We start from the raw sequence: 27,777 nt of genomic DNA on the forward strand, positions 1-27,777 counted from the left end.
CTTGTTCTCTGAATTTTGATCAATCATGATAACTATGACTAAAGAGATAGTTCACCCCAAAATGTTAATTTACTCACTATTTACTCTCCCTTGAGGTGCTTTCAAACCTTATTATCTCCTGTTGAACATAAAACAAAGTGAAGTTTATTTATAAACTAATTTGAAGAGGATCACGTGCTTATGGTTGCTTGTGGCTGGTCCCACATTGTTCAATTTATGATTTACCAATCAGACGATTCCTAAGCCACTATAAATACCCTAAGTTCCATATCACAGCCATCTTAGTTCTGAAGAATCCACCTTCCACCCCTACTCCCCCTTTCCTAGATGGGTGGCACAGTGGCACAGTGGTTAGCACTATTGCCTCACAGCAAGAACGCCATTGGTTCTAGTCCTTACCAAGCCAGTCGACATTTCTGTGCGGAGTTTACACTTTCTCCCTGTGCTCAAGTGGGTTTCCCCCGGGTTCCCCGGTTTCCTCCCACCGTCCAAAAACATGCAACTTAAGTTAACTGACTAATCCAAATCGGCACCATAGACGTGCTCCTACGTAGTAAGTAGTTATCTGTTAAGAGCAATCACTATCTGTTCATTAGCTACTACAGCAGGGGAGTTCTCGAGATCTAACCATTCATTCATTTAAGCTTTCAGCTTAGTCCTTTATTTATAAAGTGTCGCCACAGCGGAATGAACCACCAACTATTCTAGCATATGTTTTACGCAGTTGATGTCCTTCCAGCTGCAACTCAGTACTGGGAAACACCCATACATTCTCACATTTACACAAACACTCATACATATGGCTAGTTTCATTCATTCATTCATTTTTGGATGAATTAGTCTCTTTATTTATCAAGGGTCGCCAAAACGGAATGAACTGCCAACTTCTCCAGTATATGTTTTACACAGCGGATGCCCTTGCAGCTGCAACCCAGTACTGGGAAACACTCATACATTCTCACATTCACACATACATTCATACATTATGGCCAATTTCATTCATTTTCCTTCGGCTTAGTCCCTTAATAATTAGGAGTTGCCACAGGGGAATGAACTGCCAACTATTCCAGTATATGTTTTACGAAGTGGATGCCTCTCCAGCAGCAACCCAGTACTGGGAAACACCCATACACTCTCGCATTCATACACACACACTACGACTAATTTAGCTTTTTTAATTCACCTATAGCGCATGTGTTTGGACTGTGGGGGAAACCGGAGCACCAGAAGGAAACACGAGGGAGAACTATTAGCAATAGTGCTAATCACTAAACCACCATGCCACCAACCCACTTCCATAGTCAATATAGTTACCTGCCAACACTCCGGTTTTTCCCGGGAGTCTCCCGTATTTCAGACCCATCTCCTGCCCTTCTACCATATCGATTTGTCTGCCGGAAACTTTCCTCCACAAATAAATCTTGTATCAGAGTGCAGCAATGTTTTGTCAGCTAAGCATCCTCTGGAAAAAAAAAAAAAAAACGAGTTCCCTGTCAATCTACATACAAGTTAATGTTTAGATTTCAAAAAGTTTTACAAATATGTCATATGTACATGCAATATATATTTTCAAATTTATCAAAAATTGTATAAATATGAATATGATTGGTTCCATTTAAGGCTCTGGTAAACAGGATTTGGATCACAGTGATCCAACCCAATGTTCGTTTAAAAAAACTGTCATGAAAGCAAGATAGATCCGTTAATCCTGAACAGAAAAACATGGGATTTCCAAATCTGGACCAATTTGATTCAGATTTTTTTTTTAACTGGGCCCTGAATGTATATTTTTGGTTCACCTAAAACAAACAAACTCATAAAGGTTTAGAAACATCTAGAGATAAAAAAATTATGAGTACATTTTAGTTTTCAGTTGAACTTTCTCTTTAACAAGCACTTGAACTGGTGCATACCTATAATACAGAGGCAGGTGAATGTATTTTAATCCAAAAATCATATCTAACCATCAAAGCTGTGATTAAATGCTAAAAAGTTTTTCAGCCGAGCTGTAAAAGCTGTTTAGACATCAACAATGAGTCACTGCCTTCTATCTGCTACACATGTAAATAGTAGAGTTATTCTCCACCCATGTGACACAGTAAAAATAGTCCTGATGCACATGCGGCAGACTCGGATATCAAAACAAGCCTCCAAGCGCAGAGGCAGAAGGCCATTTCAAAGATCCCAGGACTTTTAGTATCTACTCCGAAAGAAGCTAGTGTGGATATTAGTTAAAGTATATCTAGGAGGAGTCTGATGTATAACTCAAGCTCTCTGCGCTCTTTAGAGCAGGAAAGGCACCAGATGAGACTGGCTGCACCGGTTGTTAGTGGATACCTGCTGAGGAAAGAAGCCCGGGACAGAGGGACGTCTTCCAGGCAGACCACTGGAAACCCTGTGATGGTGTGCCGGGACCCTGTTGTTCAAAATGCCCTGTACACTGGAAACATAGAAGCTGTGAAAGAGGTCTTCTCCAGAGGCTATCCTTCAGACCTGATCATCCAGCCTCAGGGAGGAGACATGCGCTGGGCCGCAAATGGAAAAGTGAGAGGTAAGGCTACATCTGTAAATAAGCAACAACAAAAAATAAATAAATAAAAACTGGGAATGTGGGACACAAGTTCAAACTCATAGAAAGTAAGTGCATCCTCCTACATTTTAGCGAAACATAAAATACATTGCTCCTTGTACATTTTGTTGCACGTTTCAAATGACAAATCCACTAGAGGGTGGTGTATACATTTTTGCATATCAGAAATATGTTACTTAGGGTGCGTTTGTTATACATTTCAGATACACATTTGTCTTGTACACATCTATAAGTATGAGGGGCTTGTCATTCAGATCACTTAGTGAACCACTGACGTAAATCCCCAAGAATTCCCTAAACCAAACCAATAGTATTTCCAAAAGCAAACATAAGAGAAAAGTGCACTGTGACCACATAGTTCACATTGCTTTTATGTATGTTGTGGAAATGTGCTTCACTGGAATCGAACCCGAGCGATCTGAATCAGTACAACACCATGCAAAGTGAACTACTGAACAAACTGACCACATCAAAAAAGTCCACATGAAGATGAATAAGTGAGGTAATTGTATTCAATTATAAATCATTACGATATTTTGTGGTATTTTATTTGTTGTTGTGCAAAAAACTGCACAAAAATAATAAACTTTTCGCTAATAATATGTTCTAGTACAGTGGTTCTCAAACTGTGGTACGTGTACCACTAATAGTACGCGGGCTTACTTCTAGTGGTACGTTATGAAATCGCTGAGTAATGAAGGAAAAATGAATACAATTTTAATCATTTGATGCGTATGATAACGCCAATGTGATCAGCATTGGCTGTTCTCTAAAGCCTACGATCAAAGCGCTGTGTTTAGAATGTTTACTTTACTTTTTAATCAGCTGCTAATCAATCCAATTGGCACAGAACTAGAGACAGAGGTGCATGATGCGTGCAGAGCAGATACATGCTAGAGCAGTGGTCCTCAACCACCGGGCCACAGAACGGCACCGGTCAGTTGATCAATTGGTACCGGGCCAGTAAAATCATTAATTATTTACGTTTTATTTATTATAGTCTGAACGATCATTTATTTTGAAAAATAACCATATTCTCCTATTACATCTCGGTCATTTGAGTGTCAAAATTTAACCTACATGCTAGAAAAATGAGTAAGAACTGCAGTACAACGCGCTTGCGTTTTCCAGGAGTACCCAGTTGAAAACATCCTAACTTTTCAGAATGCTACACTGCGAGACACGTGACAAAATCTGATCAGCTTCATATTTTGTATAGAATATAATTTTGGTAGGTTAATTATCTCAGACAAACCGAGAACACCCAAACACTGCAGTGCTTTTAATTTCCTCTATAAATAAAAGTTGTATCAGAGTGCACCAATGTTTTGTCAGCTCAACATCCTCTGAAAAAACGAGTTCCCTACCAATCTACATACAATTTAATGTTTAGATTTCAAAAAGTTTTACAAATATGTCATATGTACATGCATTATATATTTCAAAATTTATCCAAAGTTGTATAAATATAAATATGACTCTGCCTCGAACTGTGCAGTGCTGTAGCTGCTTAATTTGACCAACTACGCTGCTTTATTTCAATACTGGTCATTATGGTGGTTTTTGGAGAGACAATTTTACTTGGTTTGAAAACCACTATCCTAGTAAATATCATTAGTGTGAAAAGGAACGATGCTGGCGTCATACTGCTCGTATCATTCATTTTACCTAGAACCTGCGGTCAAATGTTTGGTCAAATGCGTTTTTGTTGTATTTCAAGTGAGCCTGCGTTGAAATGTAATCTGGACATTGTAAATACCGCCATTTGTCATTATCACATAACCTACAGTACAACTCAAGCTGTGTCTCATAAAATATTGCAGGAAGTAGTAATGGTATAGTTGTTTTTTACTGTTTTATTACTACTATGAATTTAAACAAACTACTGATTTCAAATGACTGCAAATTGTTATGGCTATATGTGTTTGTTTAGAAACCTTTTTAGTTTATAGTAGAATTTTCTAAAAGCTTCTTGAAGCAGGAGAGCATTCGCAGGTGAATTTTCTGTCCCCTTTTGCAGACACGTTGCTCGTGTAAAGTAACATTTATCTTTAGCAACTGAAAGTTAATAGCACATAGCGGGCACATACCAATATAAATATAGATACCTATTAGTGCAAAACTCATGGCTAAACATACGCATTCTAGAGCAAAGAATACAAAGATTCAAGAAGGCATCAGATACTCACTCATAACTATTGACTGAACGTAATATTAAAATTTAAGTGGACTGAACACCAATCCATTAAGTTGTCGCCAAAAAAAGAGAATTGTGTTGTTTTAACTTATTTTAAATAAGTAGTTTGAACAAGCAGCAAAAGTCCCTTTTTGAGTGTACGTACACTGTTAAAAAGGCTGGGCTACGCACAATCCATTTGTGTGGAGACCAACTTGTCAGTTTTTTTTTAATTTAAGTGGATTGAACATAAAACAATTTAGTTGTCCCCGAAAAACTCAAGAATTGTGTTGATTCAGCTCATTTTAAATAGTTTGAACAAACAGCATTTTTTAAGTTTATGTTTTCACAAAATCAAATTTTTGTAAATAATGCGTAAATTATAGTTTCTATAAACGAACAACAAAAATAAATTTTAAAAATGACTGTTTTTGTACTCTTTCCTAATGTTGGGTTCAGAAGGAAGACAGCATCTTGTTTTCTTCAGAGCGTTTTTATTGTTTGGCTTCTGCATTTGCCTCTCTTTATCGATTCGTTCCCTTAATTTACATATATTTGTCTAATTTTAGATAATATTAATAGTTTGTTAAACTATAACAGTAGGTAAAATTACTTCTTTTGTAAAGCTGCAATCACACTGCACTTTTCGCTCCATAGACTTCCATTCATGGGCATGCGAATAGGGCAGACCAGTAACGCGAAACTAGTCGCATGTGATTGCATTTCACTGCATTCGAAAGTCCAAGCTTGGTGAATTCTTACCTGTGAAATCACATCACGTGATTGCGTAAGACCAATAAAAGATAACATGGAGCAATCGCTCATTTTTATTAAAGTCTAATCATATTGTTTAATACCACTCCTTTTCACAGTGCCATCCGACAAAGTTTCACAAGCACAAGCTCTTGGACAAAAACGTCTGCTAAATAACTAAATGTAAATGTAATTAGCATGACTTTTCCAAAACATTGTTGGTTTTTCTGTTTTTCCAAAACTTTTCCAGGCCTGGAAAATGCCATGTCAAAATGGTTTTCCATGACCGTATGAACCCTGCCATAAATTGCTATTAAAGTAATCAAATACAAGCCAATAAAAAAGATCTGTGAATTCCATCTCACAAAGTCTCAGGCCAGCACACATTTGCTGAATGTTTAACCATACAGTACAATTCCTACTGACAATTTGGGTATTTCAGTAGCTCCTGAGAGGTCTGATTAATTACTTGAACTGCTCAAATCTACTTGGCCAAACAACCCCGGCTTTCTGGATCGCTCTAAAGGTCATGCCAAGCGGCCTTAAAATAGTCCCTCTCTAAAAACAGGCAACAAACATTGAGGGCGAACATTGTGCCAAGTCTGAAGATCAACACAAGCTCAATGCTGAAGCTCCATTCGCATTTGTGCTTTGCTTTACCTCCCGTATGGCGCCGAAGATTAAGTTTCGCAAACAAAAGCAATATCGCAGCGATGTGATCATGACGGCTCAAGCGTCGGGAATTATCCTGCAGTTCTGGAACGCACTTCTGGTGGGAGATGAACTGACTGTCATTAGTATTATTGACGACCCAGAATACACGTTTCTCATAGACGCCATTTATGACACCAGCAACATAGAGGAGTGGAAGAACTTCAGGTTTAACTACAGAGGGCTAAGTATGTTATAGGTGCACAAATTATATTTTAAGATAAAAAAAATAATAATAATTGCTGCTTGTTTACTTATTTAAAATGCAACATAGGCTCAATCTGAAAACGTAGCCCTGTATACATTTCTGAGATCGGGAATTATGTAGCCAGAGGTATGTATGGCTGCATTTGGTCTTTAAAATGAACACTTTGGGATGGCATGATGCAGTTCCTTTTCGCGCTTACCAGCTGACTGCTTACCTCCGTATGGACGGCTTTTCTGCTGCTACTAGTTTGTCCAGTGGCTCGCCGCATACTTCGGCGGACTTGTGATGTGGAGCGGAGTTGACTGCGACGACCGAGTTTAAGTCTGGTGAAGAATGGTTCCAGAAAGAAGGTAAGACAAAAAAAAGCAAAAAATAAAATAAACAAGTAAATAATAAGGTGAGAATATGGTTAAATTTGAAAACATAATAAAAATCTGACTGCAGAAAGGGTTTTTTCGTTGGTGGGCGGGTCAATTGATGCTTTTGAAAACACTATCGGTTGGGTTTAGGGAAAAAGGAGGGTGGGTCAGTTGATCGGTCAGTCAGTCAGTCAGTCAGTCAGTCAGTCGACATCGGCCTCTGGTGGATTTACAGGAGAAGAGCAGGCGCGAATGGCACTCACAAAAGAAGTTGAGATTTCAAAAAGCATACACAGCGGCCTCTGGTGGACTTACGTGAGAACAGCAGACACGAATGGCACTTATGAGACATACTTGAGATCTGAAAAAGCAAACACAGCAGCCTCTAATGAATTTGCAAAGACAAAAACTCTTAAAAACATATCTCTTGGGTTGTATTTGGTGCTCTCCGGAAATGTTTATAGTGCTACGTTTTCAGAATGAGCCTGGGTTGTTAAAATAAGTTGAAAAATCACAGTTTTTGGGGGACAACTTAATTGTTTTTGGTTCAATCCACTTAAATTTGTAAAAACAACTAAAGTTAACTTAATTTGTTTGTGAACAACATGAACAAATTGTGTGGAAGCCATACAGTGCATGTGATATTGCTATACACAGAAACTTATTTTTGCTGGTTGTTTAGCTTATTTAATTCAAATGAGTTACAGTAACGCAGTTTCATTGTGTAGAGTTCAATTAAAATGCAAAACTGAAGTTGATATTTGAGATATTTGATTCATGTGTCCCAACACCAATTTTTGCTTCATTAATTGAAGCTGCATGAGAGGCTTTTTAGTGCTCAGCATGGTTTGAATAGGTCTTAATTAGCAAGTAAATGTTAAATTAGACGTTATTTCAATAATATTTGATTCAATTGAAAGATTTTTAGTAGATTTCCACAAGTTGCTAAGAAAATATTTCCTATTTTCATATAAAGTTAATCCAATAAGATAAGAAAATAGATCTAAAATAATATTTCCTATAATAAAAACTAAAATAATAAAAACTAAATTCACAAAGAGATCATAAATGTGCTAATTTTAATGTAGGGACACAAAAAAATGGAAGTTTAAATGTAATAAAATAAATTTGACTAAACAATTGACTTAAAACACTGAGTAAAATCAAACACACTGCAAAAAATATTTTCCTACTAATAGTTTTTGTCTTTTTTTTTGTCCAAACAATTCTTAAATCAAGAAACATTTTCTAGATTTTGTCTAGATTTTCTAGACAAGTAAAAAATTAAGGAAATAAGTCAAAATTTGGTGACTTATTTTTCCTTAAAACAAGCAAAATAATCTCATTTCCTTTAAAATAAGTGTACTTTACTTTGACTTAGTCTAACTTACAGCAACACGGTGACTCAGAGGTTAGCAGCATTGCTTTACAGCAAGAAGGTCACTGGTTCGAGTCCCAGCTGGGTCAGTTGTCATTTCTGCGTGCAGTTTGCATGTTCTTACTGTAAAATAATCTTGTTTGCTTTAAAATAAGTGTATTTTAAGTGTATTGTATCTCCGGGTGCTCCGGTTTCCACCAAAATTTCCCCTAAATTGGCCGTAGTGTATGTGTGTAAATGAGTGTGTACGGATGTTTCCCAGTACTGGGTTGCAGCTATAAGGGCATCTGCTGTGTAAAACATATGCTGGATAAGTTGCCGGTTCAATCCGCTGTGGCAACCCCTTATGGATGAAGGGACTAAGCCAAAGGAATATGAATGAATGAGTCTAACTTACTAAATTACTTTACAAAAACTAATAAAATTGCAATAAAATACAACCATTAATACTTTAAAAATTAATAAAATGTACATCAAAAATAAAACACAAACTAATTCAAACTATTAATTAAAACAACAGGTTACCCATGGAATATAAAAATCACACTGTTGAGGGATTTTACATTAAATTATTCATAAACGAAACAATGCTTACCTCTTTAAAATGTATGTTTAAGCTGTACGCCCTGATAGAAACTGTATTGTATTTAACTTCTGATTCTGAGGAAAACAGCATTGGCCCCAAAAAAATAAGATGTCTATATTATAGTGTATCACTCTTGAGACAAACAACTGATTTATAGGAAGACATTTTTACAAATATTATTATAAATATGCAAATGAAAATGTTAACACTGTTTAGAAATGTACAATATGATATCTCAAATCCTGCTACGCACATAATAGTAGTGAAAAATCAAGATAACACTATAGAAAAATAATGATGGCATTAGTTAAGAAGTAATATAAGTGTAATATAAATATTGTTTTCTATATCTTACTGATGTAGAAAATAACATCAGTTGAAGCGACTTTATATTTTGCACCTTAAAAAAAGCATAATAGGACTCTTTTAAGATGATTTGAGTTCAGTTTTGGTCATGCACAATTAAATGTGTGTATTAGAGCAGTGTATACGTTTCTGAACAAACTTTGTTGCCTCTTGATTTGCAGTGTTTCCACGTCACTCTCGCCTGCTGTCACAGTCATTTGTTCCCCTGTGTGTTTCGCTTGCACACAGATTGCTCTCTTTTATTGCTCTCACCCAGACTGTGACTGTAAGGTTGTCTTGGGCTCTTTTTATGAGTTTGTGTTTATGTTTGTTCCCATGAAAGTTGAAAAACAAAATACTGAACACGAGAAATAAAAGAAAGTAAAGCATAGGTTAGTGGCATTATGCACTGACTGCGTTGTTATTTTACAACTGTAAAAATGCAGGGTTCCACACAAATCAATTAAGTTAACTTAATTGTTTTTACAAATTTAAGTAGACTGAACATAAAACATTTAAGTTGTCACGAAAAAAACTTAAGAATTGTGTTGATTCAGCTCATGTTAAATAAGTAGTTTTGCTAAGAGCTGTTCAAATATTGCCCATTAAAATGTAATTAATACATGACTTATCATCTTTTTTTTTTTTTTTGGAAGAATTATATCAGGGGTGGCCAACCTTGTTCCTGGAGAGCCACCTTCCTGCAGATTTCAGTTGCATCCCATATCAAATACGCCTGCCTGTAATTATCACGTGGTGTTCAGGTCCTAATTAATTGGTTCAGGTGTGTTTGATATGGGTAGCAACTGAAATCTGCAGGAAGGTGGCTCTCCAGGAACAAGGTTGGCCACCCCTGAATTATATGCTATTCATCAAGGATGCATTAAATTGACCAAAAAGTTAGTTTGAAAATAAATTACATTAGGACAGAAAATTAATATTTTCAATTGATTTCATATTTCAAATGAAATCAATAGTTTCAAATCATATTTCAATAGTTTTTTTTATTATTTCTATCATTCTTATTATTTATTTACAAATAATTGCAACCAAATTTTTTAAAGCCTTGAAAATAAAATATAATTTAAAAATAGAATAGAAAATGAGATTTTTTAATTGTATCCACAATCAGAGAAATGTTTTTATTGTAATTTTATCTAATATTTTTTGCCTTTAGGAGGATTAAAAGGTAAAACTTGCTGGGTTCCCCAAAATTGATTTGTGTTGCGACAACATGTACAAATTAAGTTACATTATAAATTTTTACAAATTTAAGCGGATTAAACATAAAACAATTCAGTTGCCCCCCCAAAAAATGTAAGAATTGAAGTAGAAAAAAAAGAGCAGTTCGAACAAACAGCAAATGTCACTTTTTGTGTATTTTCAAAATAATGTAAAATTTACTGTAAAAATTGCATGTAAATCTAAATGTTCATACATTACTGGTCAAAAGTTTGGGGTTGTTTTTTTTTTTAAGAAAATTATTCTGTTCATCAAGGCAGCATTTATTAAATGTAAAAAAAATGTAAGTACTTATTTATTAAATATTTATATTGTATGTATTTTCAAATAAAAATTAGTTCAGTCCAGTATTAGTCCAGTCATCATTGCTTTTATTACTTATACCATTAATAATATTAATAAAATAATAATAAAAATAATAATTAATAATTAATAATAGTGAATTCTGAAAGATCACGTAACTCTGAAGACTGGAGTAATGAAGCTGAAAATTCATTAAAATCCCTGAAATACACTATTAAATTTACTTATTAACTACTTTTAAACAGTTATTTTATAGAGCGAAAAAATTTCACAATTTAACAATGTGTTCTGTATTTTTGATGAATAAAAAGTGCAGCATTGGTAAGCAGGAGAAGCTTATTTTAAAACATTTAAAAATCCTACTGACCCCAAACCTTTGACTGGTATTGTATATAGTCAGGTTTATTACAGCTAGAATAACACAAATTAAATCAGATTTGTTAGTTAAAACAACTTTAACACTGTATATCTCAGCTTTTTAACTCAATCATTTTTCTTTATTTAGTTAAAAAATAAAAATGACTAAAAAACCACTACAAATAATAAATAAACTAATAATAATAATAATAATAATAATAATAATAATAATAATAATAATAATAATAATAATAATAATAATAAACAAATATGACTAAAACCTTAAAATGACCTCGAAAAATATACAAATAAATTTTCATAAGCCACTAAAAAGTAAAATCTTGACACTAAAATAACACTGAACCTAAAACAAACTGTAAACCTGATCATATACAGTTGAAGTCAGCAGGATTAGCCCTCCTGAAATATTACCTGTATATTTTCCACCAATTTCATGCAAATAAGATTTTTTCAACACATTTTGAAACATAATAATTTTAATAACTCATTTCTATTAACTGATTTCTTTGATCTTTGCCATGATGACAGTACATAATATTTGACTAGATATTTTTCAAGATACTAGTATTCAGTTTAAAGTATCATTTAAAGGACTGACTAGGTTAATTAGGCATGTCATTGTATAAATGATAGTTTGTTCTGTAGACAATCCCGAAAACAAAATATAGCTAAAGGGGGCTAATAATATTGACCTTTTAATGGCTTTAAAAAAAAATTAAAAACTGCTTTTATTCTAGCCGAAATAAAACAAATAAGACTTTCTCAGGAAGAAATAATATATAGGAAATACTGTGAAAAATTCCTTGCTCTATTAAACATAATTTGGGAAACATTTGAAAAAGAAAAAAAATGTACAGAAGGGCTTATAGTTTTGACTTTAACTGTAAATTTTTTCATCAGGACTGTGGTCTCTTACATACGAGCAGGAGTTGACCACACCGCTGCACATCACTGCAGGCCGGGGCTTCAGCGAGTGTCTTCGGCATCTTCTCCTGCGGGGCGCTCGAGTGGACCTGACACCTGGAGGAACCACTGCTCTTCACGAGGCCTGTGAGGAGTGCCAGCCTGACTGCGTCCGACTCCTGCTGCAGTACGGCGCCAATGCCAACGCCACCAATGAGGACGGGCAGATGCCGCTGCACGTGTGCACCGAGCTGGATTCCCTCGAGTGAGTGCTTGTGCGTTGATTGCAGGAAATCCTGCCGTGATTTTCACCGTTTTCAGATTGGCCCTTGAAAGAAAGAAGGTGCTCGGAGATTTTGTGGAATGAATGGGGGTGTTTGTTTGAGACTGTAGAAATGTTGTGAAATATTAATAGAATTTGAAATTAATAGAATATTTAAAAAATCTTTTTTTAAATATTTCCCAAATGATGTTTAACAGAGCAAGGACTTTTTCACAGTATGTCTGACAATATTTTTGTCTTCTGGAGAAAGTCTTATTTGTTTTATTTCAGCTTGAATAAAAGCAGTTTTTAATTTTCTAAACACTATTTTAAGGTCAACAATATTTGCCTCGCTGTTATACAATGATTTGCCTTGTTACCCTAATTTGCTTATTTACCTAGTTAAGCCTTAAAGGCTTACTTTAAGCTGAATACAAGTATCTTGAAAAAATATGTAGTAAAATATTATTTACTGTCATCATGGCAGAGATAAAAGAAAACAGAAAAAAAAGAATTGAGTTATTAAACCTATTATGTTTAGAAATGTGTTGAAAAAAATTAGGAGAGCTGATAATTCCGACTAATTTATTTGTTATGCAAAGTTGACTTTTCAGACTTTCAGAAATCTTTTTCACGTACTAAATTAAATTATATTTTAATTTGAGCTAAAAGTTTAGCAATTTTGTTTTGTTTTTGTCTTTTTTTTACTTGAAATGTGTCTGTTTTTATAATATTTAATAATTTTATATTAGCTTTATTTTTAGTTAGTTTCAAATCAAACTACATGAAATAGAGAAATATTTCAAAATATTTATATAAATAAAATATTATTAAGTAGTTTTGGGGATATTTAATATTTTATTTTATTTTAGTTCATTCATTTTCTTTTCGGCTTAGTCCCTTTATTAATTCGGGGTCGCCACTGCGAAATGAACCGCAAACTTATTCAGCAAGTTTTTATGCAGTGGATGCCCTTCCAGCTACAACCCATCTCTGGAAAACATCCACACACACATTCACTCACACACTGCGAACAATTTAGCCTACCCAATTCACCTGTACCGCATGTCTTTGGACTGTGGGGGAAACCGGAGCACCCGGAGGAAACCCACGCGAACACAGAGAGAACATGCAAACTCCTCACAGAAACGCCAACTGAGCCGAGGCTCGAACCAGTGACTCAGCGACCTTCTTGCTGTGAGGCGACAGCACTACCTACTATGCCACTGCTTCGCCCCTTTATTTTAGTTATTCATATACATTACATACATATACATATTACTGAATTATTTAGTTAAAAATAATAATTAATTTTAAAAAATCATACTATTCATCTTTTTTAACTTAATGTTTTTAAACCTTAGAATATTCATACAGTACTTAATTTTTTTATCATACTTTACAAACCCAAACTTTTGACTAATAGTGTACTTTTATATGCAAGTAGTAATCCAATGGTTTAAAAATACAGATAACTAATTGGAAGCCACTAACCAATATATATGTAATGTAAATTGTTATATTGATTTTTAGAAAAAAAAACAAATGCAAAATATATTCTATAAACACCATGATCTTTTTTCTGCAAAAAAAAAAAAAAAACTAAATAGAAAAAAAAAAAATTCTGGCCAGTGGCAATAATCTATAATGGTTAAATCATGTATGTTATTTTCTTTTCAAGCCTGATATTGTTAACAATAAAAGGTAGCATTTATCAGCCAATATATTGGCCATCATTACAGTTGCTTTTTATTTTTGCCACAGTGCTATCATATTTTTAACATATTTTACTATCATTTTAGCATGTTCAACAAATCTCATAAATGATCATATGAGTAATTTTCTTTAACTGTGTTTTACCACATCGTTTACATGTTCCTAACATGTTTTAACATCATGTTACCATATTTAGAAAGTCCAATAATTTATTTCATAAGTTATATTATTTTCTGCTGGATAATAATACATTAATTAACATATAATTAGAATTTTTAAAAACCGATATATCGGCCATCACTACAGTGTTTTATTCTGTTGCTATCATGTGTCTGATATGTTTTACCATTTTGTTACCTTGTTTATCAAGTCCCATAATATATTTTCTTTTCAACATGATATATATATATATATATATTTATATACAATATACATGTGAAGTCAGAATGATTAGCCCCCCTTTGAATATTTTTCTCTTTTTTTAATATTTAACCAATTGATGTTTAATGGAACAAAGAAATTTTTACAGTATGTCTGATAATATTTTTTCTTCTGGAGAAAGTTTTATTTGTTTTATTTTGACTAGAATAAAAGCAGTTTTTAATTTTTTAAACACTATTTTAGGAAAAAAAAAACTTATCAGCCTCTTTAGGCTAATTTATTTTATTTTATTTTTATTTTTTGGATAGTCTACAGAACAAACCATCGTTATACAATAACTTGCCTAATTACCCTAACCTGCCTAGTTAACCTAATTAACCTAGTTAAGCCTTTAAATGTCACTTTAAGCTGTATAGAAGTGTCTTGAAAAATATCTAGTCAAATGTTATGTATTGTCATCATGGCAAAGATAAAATAAATCAGTTATTAGAGATGAGTTATTAAAACTATTATGTTTTGGAAAATGTGTTGAAAAAATCTTCTCTCTGTTAAACAGAAAACATCTCTACTGTATTTAACCACTATGTGGTCATGCTCCTAACATGTTTTAACATCTTACTACCATGTTTAGAAAGTCCTATAATTTATTATTAGTATTTTATCAACCAATATATCGACCATCACTACAGTGTTTTATCATTTTGCCCTCATGTTTCTAATATGTTTTATCATTTTGTTACCATGTTTATTAAGTCCCATAATATATATATTTTTTTCAACTTGATAATAATAATAATATAAAAAATAGCATTTAACTGCTGATATATCGGCCATCTCTACAGTTTTTCACCACATTTTGATCATGTTTCTAACATGTTTTAACATCATGTTACCATGTTTAGAAAGTCCCATAATTTATTCCATAAGTCATATTACTTTCTGCCAGATAATAATACATTAATTAACATATTATTAGCATTTTATCAACCGATATATCGGCCATCACTACAGTGTCTTATATTGCTATAATGTATTTTTATTTTTTATAGTTTATTTCTAAATTGCTATCATGTTTAACCATCCTGTTACTATTTATTAAGTCCCATATTATATTTTCTTATCAACCAGATAATAATAATAATGATAATGGCAGCACGGTGGCGCAGTGGGAAGCACAATTGCCTCACAGCAAGAAGGTCGCTGGTTCGAGCCCCAGCTGGGTCAGTTGGCATTTCTGTGTGGAGTTTGCATGTTCTCCCCGTGTTTGCGTGGGTTAACTCCGGGTGCTCTGGTTTCACCCACAAATCCCAAAACATGTGGTATAACATGTGGTAGGTGAATTGTGTAAGCTAAATTTTCATTAGTATTTGTCTGAAAGAGGGTGTATGGATGTTTCCCAGTGATGGGTCGCAGCTGGAAAGGCATCCACTGCGTAAAACATATGCTGAATAAGTTGGCGGTTCATTCCGCTGTGGTGACCTCAGATTAATAAAGGGACTAAGCCGAAAAGAAAATGAATGAATGAATAATAATAATATACAAATTTTGTATTTATCTGCCGATATATTGTGCATCTCTACAATGTGTTAGCACATTGTTATCATGTTCCTAACACGTTTTAGCATCACGTTGCCATGTTTAACAAGTCTCCTAATGTTTTTCATAAATTATATTATTTTCTGCAAGATAATAATATAATAAATTAGCATTTTATTAGCATTTTATCAACCGATATATCGGCCATCACTACAGTTTTATCCCATTGCTATCATGTTTCATCATGCTGTTACTATATTTATCAGGCCCCATAATATATTTTTGTTTCAACTAGATAATATTAATAATAATAATAATCATAATAATATACAAATTTTGCATTTATCTGCCTTTTTATGGGCCATCTCTACAATCTGTTACCACATTTTTATCATGTTCCTAACATGATGTAGCATCATGTTACTATTTTGAACAAGTCCTATAATATATTCCATAAGTTATATTGTGTTCTGCCATACACTAATAACATAAATAATTAGCATTTATCAACCGATATATCGGCCATCACTCCAGTATATTACCACACTGCTGACAGATCTATTACAGAATGTAATATCCCCAGACTTTTGCTTTGTTTTTCCAGGTGTGCCAAACATCTCCTCGCATTTGGCGCTTTAATAAACGGGCAAAGCTTGGATGAAAACGACACTCCGCTTCATGTGGCGGCGCGTCACGGCCTTCCTGACCACGTGGAGCTTTATTTACACCACGGAGCTGCTTTAAACCTACAAAACGATGAAGGAAACACGCCACTGAATGCCGCATGCTCTCAGCCGCAGGACTGCGCATCTCTGGAGCGCTACAGCCGCATCTGCCACATGCTGGTGTCTGCTGGAGCCGACATTCAGATCAGTGACGCAGACAAACAGATGCCGCTGCACATGGCCTGCAAGAACGCCAACCCTGATGTGGTGGACCTGCTACTGGAGAATAACGCTGGAGCCTTCGTCAATGAAATGGATTACGGTGGAGATGCACCACTCCATAACATCCTGAAGGTGGTGGCATACAAGACAGAGCACGAGCCCGAGAGGATTGTACAGGCGCTTCTCAACTACGGGTCCATCAGGGTTTGGCCTGGAGCTCTGCCCAAGGTCAGGAAGGGACAAAAGAGGGTTTATATGCTGAGCAAAATTCTTATATTACTTATAGTCAAGGAGTGAGTGGATGGAGGTTCTGTCATTAATTTGGGAATTATGGGAACTAGATAAAATAAGCAGAATATTGATGATCTGGTCTAAAAGTTTGAAGTTATTTTGTTACAAGGTGTTAAGCTTGACTTAGTAATTTTTTAAGTTTAAAAAATATTTCAAGGTTCTGCAGGTTTGATTTTTTACATTTTTAAAGCAACAATTTAATTAAAATAAAAATTAGTTTTTTCATGCCTCCTTCTTCAAATCGTACATTTTTAAACTCATACTCATGAGATCAGGCAGTATTAGCACATATTAGAATTCTGGTATCATGCATAAAAAAGCTACTTGTTTGAACTAACACATTTTTAGTATCTTTTTAACATGTCATAAGCTACTTTTCAGACTAACAATAGATAGATACTGTAATTTATCATCTTTTTTATTTTGAAGTAAATAAGTATAATTACCTGTGTGCATCTCACTGGTGCGTCCAGTGGCATTAGACTTGGAGAAAGTGTCAAGTAAATGTCAATTAGAGACAACCCTTTACAAATGTTTATTTAGAAGTCACACTGAACAATTATTAAAAACTAGTAAAGAAATTACTATTTATTCTTTTGAGGGAAAAAATCGTCTATAATGGAATGATGTAGCCATTACTTGATGTTTTCTAGTTGACAATAATTTAAATAAAAACAAATACATATATATTTAGAGATTCTTTTAGTTTTTTTGAAATAATTTAGATTTTGGAATGTCAGTTTTTACATTGTGTAATCAGTAGACAATGTAATTTTTTTTTTTTTTTTTAGAAAAAATCTTTAGTTTTTTAAATGATCCTGTGTTGTAGCTTATTTGGACTGTAGAATGTGTTTTGTTTCATATTTTGTTTCAAGATAAATATTGAATTAAGATTAATTTATTTTTGGTCTAAAATTGCTGAACCATGAAAGTTGCATAATGAAAATTTGTTTAGACTATTACAAAATAAAATAAAAGACAAATAAACATGATTTGCAGGTAGAAGAAAAAACAGGCATAGTTGACCAAGTAAAAAATTCTAAAACTAAACGAAAAAAAAATCTATTTTCCCTTTTTTCTTTATTTTCCAAATCCATTCTTATCTGCAAAATTTTCCTTCTAAATAATATTTTTCTAATACTGATCAAACAAATGAGCGTTCTGAAATTTCCTCTATAATCAAGTCGTGAAATGACACAAAAATAAAAGAAAATTTTAAAAACATGCATTTTTTGAAGCTAACCCATTTGCCGGTCGTCCCCTTGGAGCCCACAACTGAAGGAGGCCTCCATTGTCGATTAGCTAATTACGGTTTTCTTTAGGTATTTATACTATCAAGCTAAAATATAGAAATTAATTCCATTATCAGTTTACCGCGAGCCACATATAATTCTTTACTTGTCACAAATCACTTACAGATGGATTTATTTCTGTTGTTCAAAAGCGATCTGCTAAAAACACTTGATCTCACACATCCAACGAGTCCCACTTGTGCCACTTACTTGTACTGTAGAATGTTTTTTGTTTTTAGAATGTGTTTTGATTTTCAAGATAAATATTGAATCAAGATTAATTTCTTTTTTGGTCTGAAATTGCTGAACTATGCCAGAAAGTTACATAATGAAATTTGGTATAGACTATTACAAAATAAAATAAAAGGCAAAAAAACATTATTTGCAAGAAAAAAAAAACAGGCATAGTTGACCTAGTGAAAAATTCTACAACTAAAAAAATAAATAAATAAAAAATCTGATGAACTCTGTCTTTATTTTCCAAATCCTGTATAACATTCTTATCTGCAAAATTTCAAGTACTAAAATGACAAAAAAAAATTTAAAAATTTCAAACATGCATTTTTGAAGCTAACCTGTTTGCCGGTTGTCCCCTTGGAACCCACAACCGAAGCAGGCCTCCATTTTCAATCAGCAAATTACAGTTTTCTATAGCTATTTATCCAATCGAGCTAAAATATAGAAATTAATTCCATTATCACAGTTTACCGCTAGCCACATATAATTCTTTACTTGTCACAAACAGAGAAATAATCACTTTCAGATGGATTTATTTCTGTCGTTCAAAAGCGCTCTGCTAAAAACACTTGATCTCACGCATCCAACGAGTCCCACTTGTGCCAAATAAATTGCCTGAGTCTTAACGAGGCAAATGTTAATAGGAGATTAATTAGCAGTAATTGCAGAAATTCCCTACAATCCCCCAGAGGGAGGCCCAATCTGTTCATCAGCCCAAGTAGTTAATTATTCCATGCAATGTTCCCCAAAAATACAACTTTCCACCTTTGACCTGCACAGCACAGGTGGAGAGGTTGAAGCAGGTGGAAGCTGACAGGAAACTGATCGCCAAAAAATGTTTGTTATTTAGAAAGACTCTTTGTTATGCAAATCAAATTCCAATCTGGTTATTTGATTTTGTTTCTGAAGAATGTTTAATTTGGTATAGATTATAAAATCTCTCAGATAATAATCAGCCTCTAAATATTATTTTTGGGGCGACACAGTGGCTCAGTGGTTAGCACTGTCGCCTCATAGAAAGACGGTTGCTGGTTCGAGTTCCGGCTGGGCCAGGTGGCATTTCTGTGTGGAGTTTGCATGTTCTCCCCGTGTTGGCATGGGTTTCCTCCGAGTTCTCCGGGTTTCCCTCATAGTAAATATACATGCGCTATAGGTGAATTGGGTTAACTAAATTGGCTGTAGTGTGTAAGAGTGTGTATGGGTGTTTGCCAGTACTGGGTTGTAACTGGAAGGGCATCCGCTATGTAAAACATATGCTGGATAAGTTGGCGGTTCATTCCGCTGTGGCGACCCTGATGAATAAAAGGACTGAGCTGAAAGAAAATGAATGAATGAATGAATACATTTATGGTGTTTTTCTATCAGAAAAAAAGTATTTTCTTTAATTTTATTTTTGAATTAAAATCTTATTTTAATTTGGGGTGCATATATATCAGTGGTTTTCTGACATCATTTTTATAATTAATTGTAAAATTTACTAGCACTTCTGTCTGCATTAAAATATATGAAATAAAAAAAATATATGAAAATATTACATTTGTTTTGCTTCAGCTTTGACAAAGAAAAGTCATTATAATATATTTATTTTTACTGAAATACTACTTTCTACAATAATAAAAACCCTATATGGCTATTAATAGATTAAATAAATCTTTAACTAAAATAAAAAACTATTCAACATTATCTGTTCAACAGTTGGTGCAAATAAAATAAGTTAAGAAATAAATTAAGCAAGAATGCATTAGGTCAGTCAAAAAAGACAGAATTGTGTTTATGTCAATTAAATGCTTTAAATTAATTAAAAATATTTACTAATTGTTAAATAATAAAGAATTTATAAATACTTTATTCACTTACTTTATTTTAAACATTATTTACAATATATTTTTTTCACTGTAATAAATGTCTGTGATTTGCTGCAGTAAATGTCTGTTAGCTGATTAAAAGTATGCTTCCTTACTTTAAATGTTGATTAACCATAAACTGAGCTTTCCAAAATTCAGATTTTCTTTTTGTTATAGTTAAAATTACTGTTTCTTTTTCCTTATAAGAGTTTAATGAGTTTAATCTAGTTGTAACAAATAATAATCGGTTCTTATCTATGTAAGATAAATATTTTGTATTTCATTCATTTCATTCATTCATTTTTCTTCGGCTAAGACCCTTTGTTCATCAGGGGTCGCCACAGCGGAATGAACCGGCAACTTATCACGCATATGTTTCACACAGCGGGTGCCCTTCCCGCTGCAACCCAGTACTGGGAAACATCCATACACATTCATTCGCACACATAAACTATGGCCAATTCACCTATAGAGCATGTGCATTGGATTGAAGGGGAAACCTTCTTTTGTGTGAGGCGACAGTGCTAACCGCTGAGCCACCGTGTCGCCCTTCATTCATTTTTATTTGTATATTTTAACTGTATAATTTTGGCAACCACAGCTGTGAGTTGTTGTTTTTTTACAGTAAATTTTACAGAATTGTATTCAATGGTGTATATTTAACAATCTAGTTTTTGACTTTGTGTTTACAATAATTAAATACTTTAGATAATATTTTAATTTTAATTAAAAAGTAGGAAGCAGCACATAAAAATATCCTAAATAACATTTTTTACATTTTCAAAAAAATATAAAACTAGACTTTTCAGTTGTTAATAATATTTTTTAACTATTAAATTAAATGTATTTTAGAAAAATCCCAGTTTCCACAAAATAATACACAAGATTCAACATTCATTTAACAAGATTCTCCAAAAAAAGGTTTTTTAGATAAAAATCCTGATCAAAAATGATGATTTGCACAAAGATGTTGAGCAGTTTTTAAAATACATTAAAACAATCAATATTTTAATTTCTGTTTATTTGTTTTAGTTTTTTCCTGTAATATAACTGCATTTTTTCTCTACCATGTCATGCACAGGTGTTAAAATACTGCTGCTCATCTCCACGTACAATAGAAGTGCTCTTAAACGCCTACGACCGACTCAAAATCACTGATGCCTGGGTTGAAGCAGTTCCTCCTGATGTCTTTCAGGTCAGATTTCTTCCAATATTTGTTTTGAGTGTTTCACCTCAGATTTGAGATTTTTAGCTTATCATAATTCTTTTCTTCAGTCTAATATAAAAATATTTTACAGATTACGTTAGAAAGACTTTTAAGCTTCCAATAGTTCATGTTAGTTTTTTTTTTTACATTAATTAATCATAGTTCAGCATTTACCAATGCACTATTGAAATCCCAAATTGTGCTTGTTAAAGGTATAGTTCAACCCAAAATGAAAATTGTGCCATTATTTACTCACCTTTGGCTTGATTTTCTTGCTTTTTTTCTTCTGTTGAACACACGAAAAAGATATTTTGAAGAATCTGTAAATAAGTACAAATAGAAATAAAAACTATGAAAGTCAAGGGTTACAAGTTTCTCACATGTTTCATTTGTGTGTGTGTGTGTAGAGTGAAGTGTTACCAACAAATTTAGTTTGTTCTGGTGATATATATTCACAATTAAGGAGCAATAAAAAGAGATTCCTCAAATCCCTACATAAAAAATCTTTCACTCACTCATTCATTTATTCATTTTCTTGTCGGCTTAGCCCCTTTATTAATCCGAGGTCGCCACAGCAGAATGAACCGCCAACTTATCCAGTAAGTTTTTACGCAGTGGATGCCCTTCCAGCCGCAACCCATCTCTGGGAAACATCCACAAACACATTCACGCACACACTACGGACAATTTAGCCTACCCAATTCACCTGTACCGCATGTCTTTGGACTGTGGGGGAAACCGGAGCACCCGGAGGAAACCCACGCGAAGGAAGGGAGAACATGCAAACTCCACACAGAAACGCCAACTGAGCCGAGGTTCGAACCAGCAACCTAGCGACCTTCTTGCTGTAAGGCGACAACACTACCTACTGCGCCACTGCCTTGCACTCAAACATGCTAAAAAACTTCAGATCCTAGCACAGGAAATGTGTTAAAAATCATGTAATTTTAAAACATATTGTAATACAAAAAACTTATTATAACTTTTAATACATAACTCATTTCCTTTGTACCCTTTTCACCTGCAGTGTCTTTTCTTAAAGAAACATTTCACCCCAAAATGAAAATGAACTCACTATTTACTCCCCTTCAAGTGGTTATAAACCTTTACGAGTTTCTTTCTTCAGTTGAAAACCAGAAGAAGATATTCTGAAGAAAGTTGAAAACCTGCAACCATTGACTTTCATAATAGGTAAAATAAATACTACACAAGTCAATGGTTACATGTTTCCAGCATTTTTCAAAATATCTTCTTTTGCGTTCAACAGAAGAAACTCAAGGTTTGAACCAAGTAAATATTGAGTAAATGATTGATTTTTTGGGTGAACTGACCATTTAAATGTTTTATACCACAATCAGCAGACTCAACAGGTCTCTCTAATCTCAAAATAGTCTTATCGCAATATCAGATATTAATTTTATATCTCGTTTTTGGTGCAGAAACACCGTGAATTCTACGAATCTCTGTTTGCTCTGACTCAGACGCCTCGATCTCTTCAACATCTGGCCCGTCACAGACTACGATCATTTCTGGAGGGTCGTCTGCACCGGGTCATCCCCAAACTGGGCTTACCAACTTTCCTCAAAAACTACATAATGCTGGCATTCAGAGACTACATGCACTGAGAGAGAGCACAACATAAGACAGAGAGTGAGTTTTATACTGTCAAGTCACTGTTGTTCGAAATGTTTGTTTTGGGAATGAATTATGGATGAACTGATCAAGTGACGATTTTATAGGAAATCATTAAATGGATAAATTGGTTAATTCTAATATTTGAGTGTGTTATTTTGTGTGTGTTTAGTGTTGGTGATGATTTTAAAGCTTCGGGAAAGAGGATTAGAGATTGCTTATGAAGTACTGTATAAAATATAGGAGGAGATGCAACATTATTGATACAACACACTTAACTATTTGATTCTCCACCACAGTGAGGCGCCATAGAGCTCAAATACATCCTCAACTCATACTGACAATTCCCAAATCACTGATAGGATATTATGGTGAAAAAAAAACTGACAGATTTTGAAAAAAAAATATTTCAAATGAATGCTGAACGCTGTAGTGGTGTCACTTTCTTCTAAAATAAACATTCAAGAAATTGTTTGTATATACAATTAGTTTTAGTTGATATTCCGTGAAAAAAAATAATTGGATTTTAAATGTTTAATTAAATAACTATAAGAGCTGATCCTATTAAAACCTGTATATTTGGGGAGATTTGTTGAAAGGAAAGTTTCTAACAACCTGTAACAAAACTTTTGAGGATGTAGATGCGATTCTGTGTACAGTTGAAGTCAGAATTATTAGCCCCCTTCGATTTTTTTCTTCTTTTTTAAATATTTTCCAAATGATGTTTAACAGAGCAAGGAAATTTTCACAGTATGTATGATAATATTTTTTCTTCTGGAAAAAGACTTTTTTGTTTTATTTCGGCTAGAATATAAACGGTTTTTAATTTTTTTAACACCATTTTAGGGACAAAATTATTAGCCCCTTTAAGCTATATTTTTTCCTCGAAAATATATCGAACAAACCATCGTTATACAATAACTTGCCTAATTACCCTAACCTGCCTAGTTAACCTAATTAATCTAGTTAAGCCTTTAAAAATGCTCACTTTAAGCTGTATAGAAGTGTCTTGAAAACTATCTAGTAAAATATTATTTACTGTCATCACGGCAAAGATAAAATAAATCAGTTATTAGAGATGATTTATTAAAACTATTATGTTTTGAAATGCGTTGAAAAAAAAAAATCTTCTCTCCACTAAACAAAAATTGGGGGAAAAAATAAACAAGCTGTCTAATAATTCAGGGGGGCTACTAATTCTGACTTCAACTGTACAAAATATATAGAAAAATTTAGAATTTTGTTGAATCTAAGAGACCTCTCAAAAGATAATAACCCAAAAAGTCAAATAATCCATGCATTGAGTTAAAAACTGTCCTTTAAATTTCATTGAAATTTTTAAACCAATGTTGGGTTACAAACAATCCATCATGTTTTAGAGGGATGCATTCAGAAGAGATTTACTTTTACAAAATCTTGCTTTGAAAAAAAATGCTGGGTTGTTTTAACCCAACACTGGGTGAAATATGGACGAAATGGGTGATGGGTGATTTTTGAGTGTGTTAGAATAGAATAATATTAGCATTTATCATATTATCACATTATACATATTATCATTATTCTAATGACTTAATTTTAAATTGATGCATTTAATTTTTATGTTAATGCATCAGTCTAAAATGTGATGGGTTGTTTGTAATCCAACATTGGTTTAAATTTTTCAATAAAATTTAAATGACACTTTTTCACCCGAGTTATTTGACCAAAGTTTGGTTTACAAACAATCTTTTTTGAGTGAACACTTAAATTTAGCAAAATTTGGTATTTTTCAAAACTCGCCAATATTTTTCTAGATTTCTAGATTTTTTCACAGAATCATATCTACATCTACAATTGTTTAGTTACAGGTTGTTATCAGGTTGAGTGAGTGACATGAGATCACCCACGTGTGAATTTTCCTTCAGAGAAGCATTATGGAGATGAGATGTGCAGAAGTATTATGTGATTATGTTATGGAGAGGCAAGCACTTGAATGATAACCAACAAGTAAAGGTCTCACGTGTTTAATGATCCTGTCACCTTCCCTACAGAACACCAGCAGCAATAATGCAAAGAGCGTTGACTAAAAAGATTTACCTCATTATTATTATTATTATTATTCATTAAATAATTTTTCTTAAGCTTAGTCTATAGTTTATCAGGGGTCATCACAGGGAAATGAACTGCCTATTATTATTATTTTTATTATATTATTATTATTATTATTATCATATTATTTTTGATAAATGTTTCCTAATACATTTTTAGAAATGAAGATTGAAAAAATGTGTTTTATAATAAATTTGCTTAATATTATTACAATCATATAATTATTATTTTTATAGAATTTTTATTATTTTTAGATATATTTATAATTACAATAAGTCAATCTTATAATCATATAATATAAGTGAAAATGTTTGTATATTTTTGTATTAATTTTTAGAATTAAAAAATTATATTCCTTTTTAGATAATTTCATTCACATTTTATAATCTAAGTATTATAATAATTATAACTCACAAATATTTTTATTAATATATCAATAATAGCCTGATAATAATAATAATAATTTTAAAAACATAATAAACAAAAATCTTTTGTTTTGTTTAAAATTATAAATATTATCAAAATATAAATATAGAATCAAAACATTTTAAAATTTTATCCATTTTCATTCAACATATTTTCTATTAATATTGTATTCTGAACATTATTTACATTTTACCAGTCGTCCCACTTGACCTGCAAACACATTAGTTAAAAAAATCTAAGGAATCTTTAACAATAAAAAAATATTTCCTTTCTTTTACCCTGCGCCATTTAGATAGGCTACAAGGTTATTAATTGCGCGTCAAATATATAATAAAGCCGTGTAGACTGTGCTTTGTTTTTTCCTCTTCGTGTGTAGCTCATGTAGTGAAGAACAAAGGTGCGAAACGATTGTCTATGAGCAGATCTTTGATAAAAGTCTCATATACGATGACCGAGAGGAGGGGGCTCTGATTGTATCCCATTCAGTAGCGTGAGAGAGAGAGAGCGCGCTGTCTGGTTTCAATAGATCAAAGAGCACTGCTCCTGAATGGAGTCATTTGCAATTATAAGAATAATTAGCATCTGTGGGTCCTCCATCGCTAATCAGAGTCGGAGGTGATGTGTTTATGTCCTCGCGCAATCAGACGGCCAGTTGGAGAGCGCGCGCCCCGCAGGACTCAATAGCGCCTAATCATCATCAGAAGTGAATTGGCATTTAAACGGTAAAATGATCTCCGATTAAATTAATGCTTAGCAGGGAAAGAGAAACCGCTCAGAGGGTACAATTTTAGACCCCTTTTCTTTTGTTTTTTCTTTTTAGAAAAAAAAAAAGACATTCTAAACTATTAAAGCAAAGTGCGATTACTTTTGCCTCTTAAAGTCTTTCCTTCTTAATTTTCTGTGTAACTGCTTAACATTGTCAAACTATCCGTTTGATTTTACACCGTGGATGTTTCTCTGAATATCGGTGAAGATACCACATTTGGCCTATACATTTTACACAACAAGTAGTGACTGTAACGAATTTACAAACTATGCTACTCTGTCCAAATATTATAATAACTAAGGGAAAAGTCTCTTTAAAAGGACGTTAACCGGGAGGGAAACCTCAAGCTGTGTCAAGTTTATTAATCCAAAGTTTTACAAATATTAAGCAAAATTAACAAAAAAAAAAGCACACGTTATGGGAGAAACGTCTTGTCAATCATGTCTAGAGATCGGCCATTTTGTCAGTTAGCTAGGCTATATATGAGAGATTGTCTAACAAATTTAAACTGTCTTTTCAGAGCGCAAACACAGAAATGTGATGCTGCAGACCAAAGCTTTTCGTCAAACACTTATGCTATGAAAATGTAAAAAATAAAAATAAAAAATCATATATAATGACAGCTTTGCCTACCTGTTTTTTCTAGAAGTTCAGTCAGACCCTAACGGAAAGTGCTCACGCCACCTGCTGTTGCTATGGTTACCCCCTCTGGCGCCATTTCTTTTCTCGAGCTTACACATTTAGCGAACTTGCCTAACTCAAACGTTAGGCTATTTGAAAACGCCTTTGAAGTGTATATTTTACATTTCCACACAAATGTATATAGGCTACTTTAAATTTCTCATTTTAACCTCCCCCTAGTGTTTGTTTTGATGTAGCCTACATCAATCAGGGAGGTTCAAGGCCTCATTAGGGGGCTCGGATCCTCCCATAATTATTCTAGATTAAAATTCATATCCATATAAAAAACATTATTATGAAAAATAAAGTTGCTTTAAATACTTTTATGTAAGAAAATAATAGTCTATAGATAATTACTTGACGTTTTAACTATGTTAGCAAGCTACTTGAAGACCGTTAGAAAAGCGCTTGCGCCGCCTGCTGTTACTATATGGTTAGGCAATACAGTTGAAGTCAGAATTATTAGCCCCCCCTGAATTATTAGCCTTCCTATTGTTTTCTCGATTTCTGTTTAACGGAGAGAAGATTTATTTAACACATTTCTAATAGTTTTAATAACTCATTTCTAATAACTTAATTATTTTATTTTAGCCGTGATG

General features: G+C 33.3%; 1 protein-coding gene and 1 long non-coding RNA gene across 7 annotated transcripts; one reads left to right on the forward strand and one right to left on the reverse strand.

The window, feature by feature from the left end:
* Positions 1–1,314: 1,314 nt before the first annotated feature.
* On the reverse strand, positions 1,315–27,584 carry LOC147831128 (uncharacterized). The gene is made up of 6 exons (XR_015525388.1): positions 27,131–27,584; positions 21,842–21,905; positions 7,113–7,158; positions 6,653–6,761; positions 2,338–2,563; positions 1,315–1,462 (listed from the first exon to the last, which is right to left on the reverse strand). It is a non-coding gene; the product is annotated as an uncharacterized LOC147831128 (long non-coding RNA).
* Positions 2,093–23,358, forward strand: asb10 (ankyrin repeat and SOCS box containing 10). Of its 6 annotated transcripts, XM_087308742.1 has the most exons (6): positions 6,090–6,564; positions 6,641–6,788; positions 11,930–12,197; positions 16,432–16,942; positions 21,460–21,573; positions 23,025–23,358. In XM_087308742.1, the coding sequence occupies exons 3-6, from the start codon at positions 12,160–12,162 to the stop codon at positions 23,208–23,210; spliced, it is 849 nt and encodes a 282-aa protein (XP_087164868.1). In that variant the 5' UTR covers positions 6,090–6,564; positions 6,641–6,788; positions 11,930–12,159; the 3' UTR covers positions 23,211–23,358.
* Positions 27,585–27,777: the final 193 nt, after the last annotated feature.

This window comes from Danio rerio, chromosome 24, assembly GCF_052040795.2.
Source record: "Danio rerio strain M-AB ecotype USA chromosome 24, GRCz13ab, whole genome shotgun sequence".
Taxonomy (NCBI): Eukaryota; Metazoa; Chordata; class Actinopteri; order Cypriniformes; family Danionidae; genus Danio; species Danio rerio.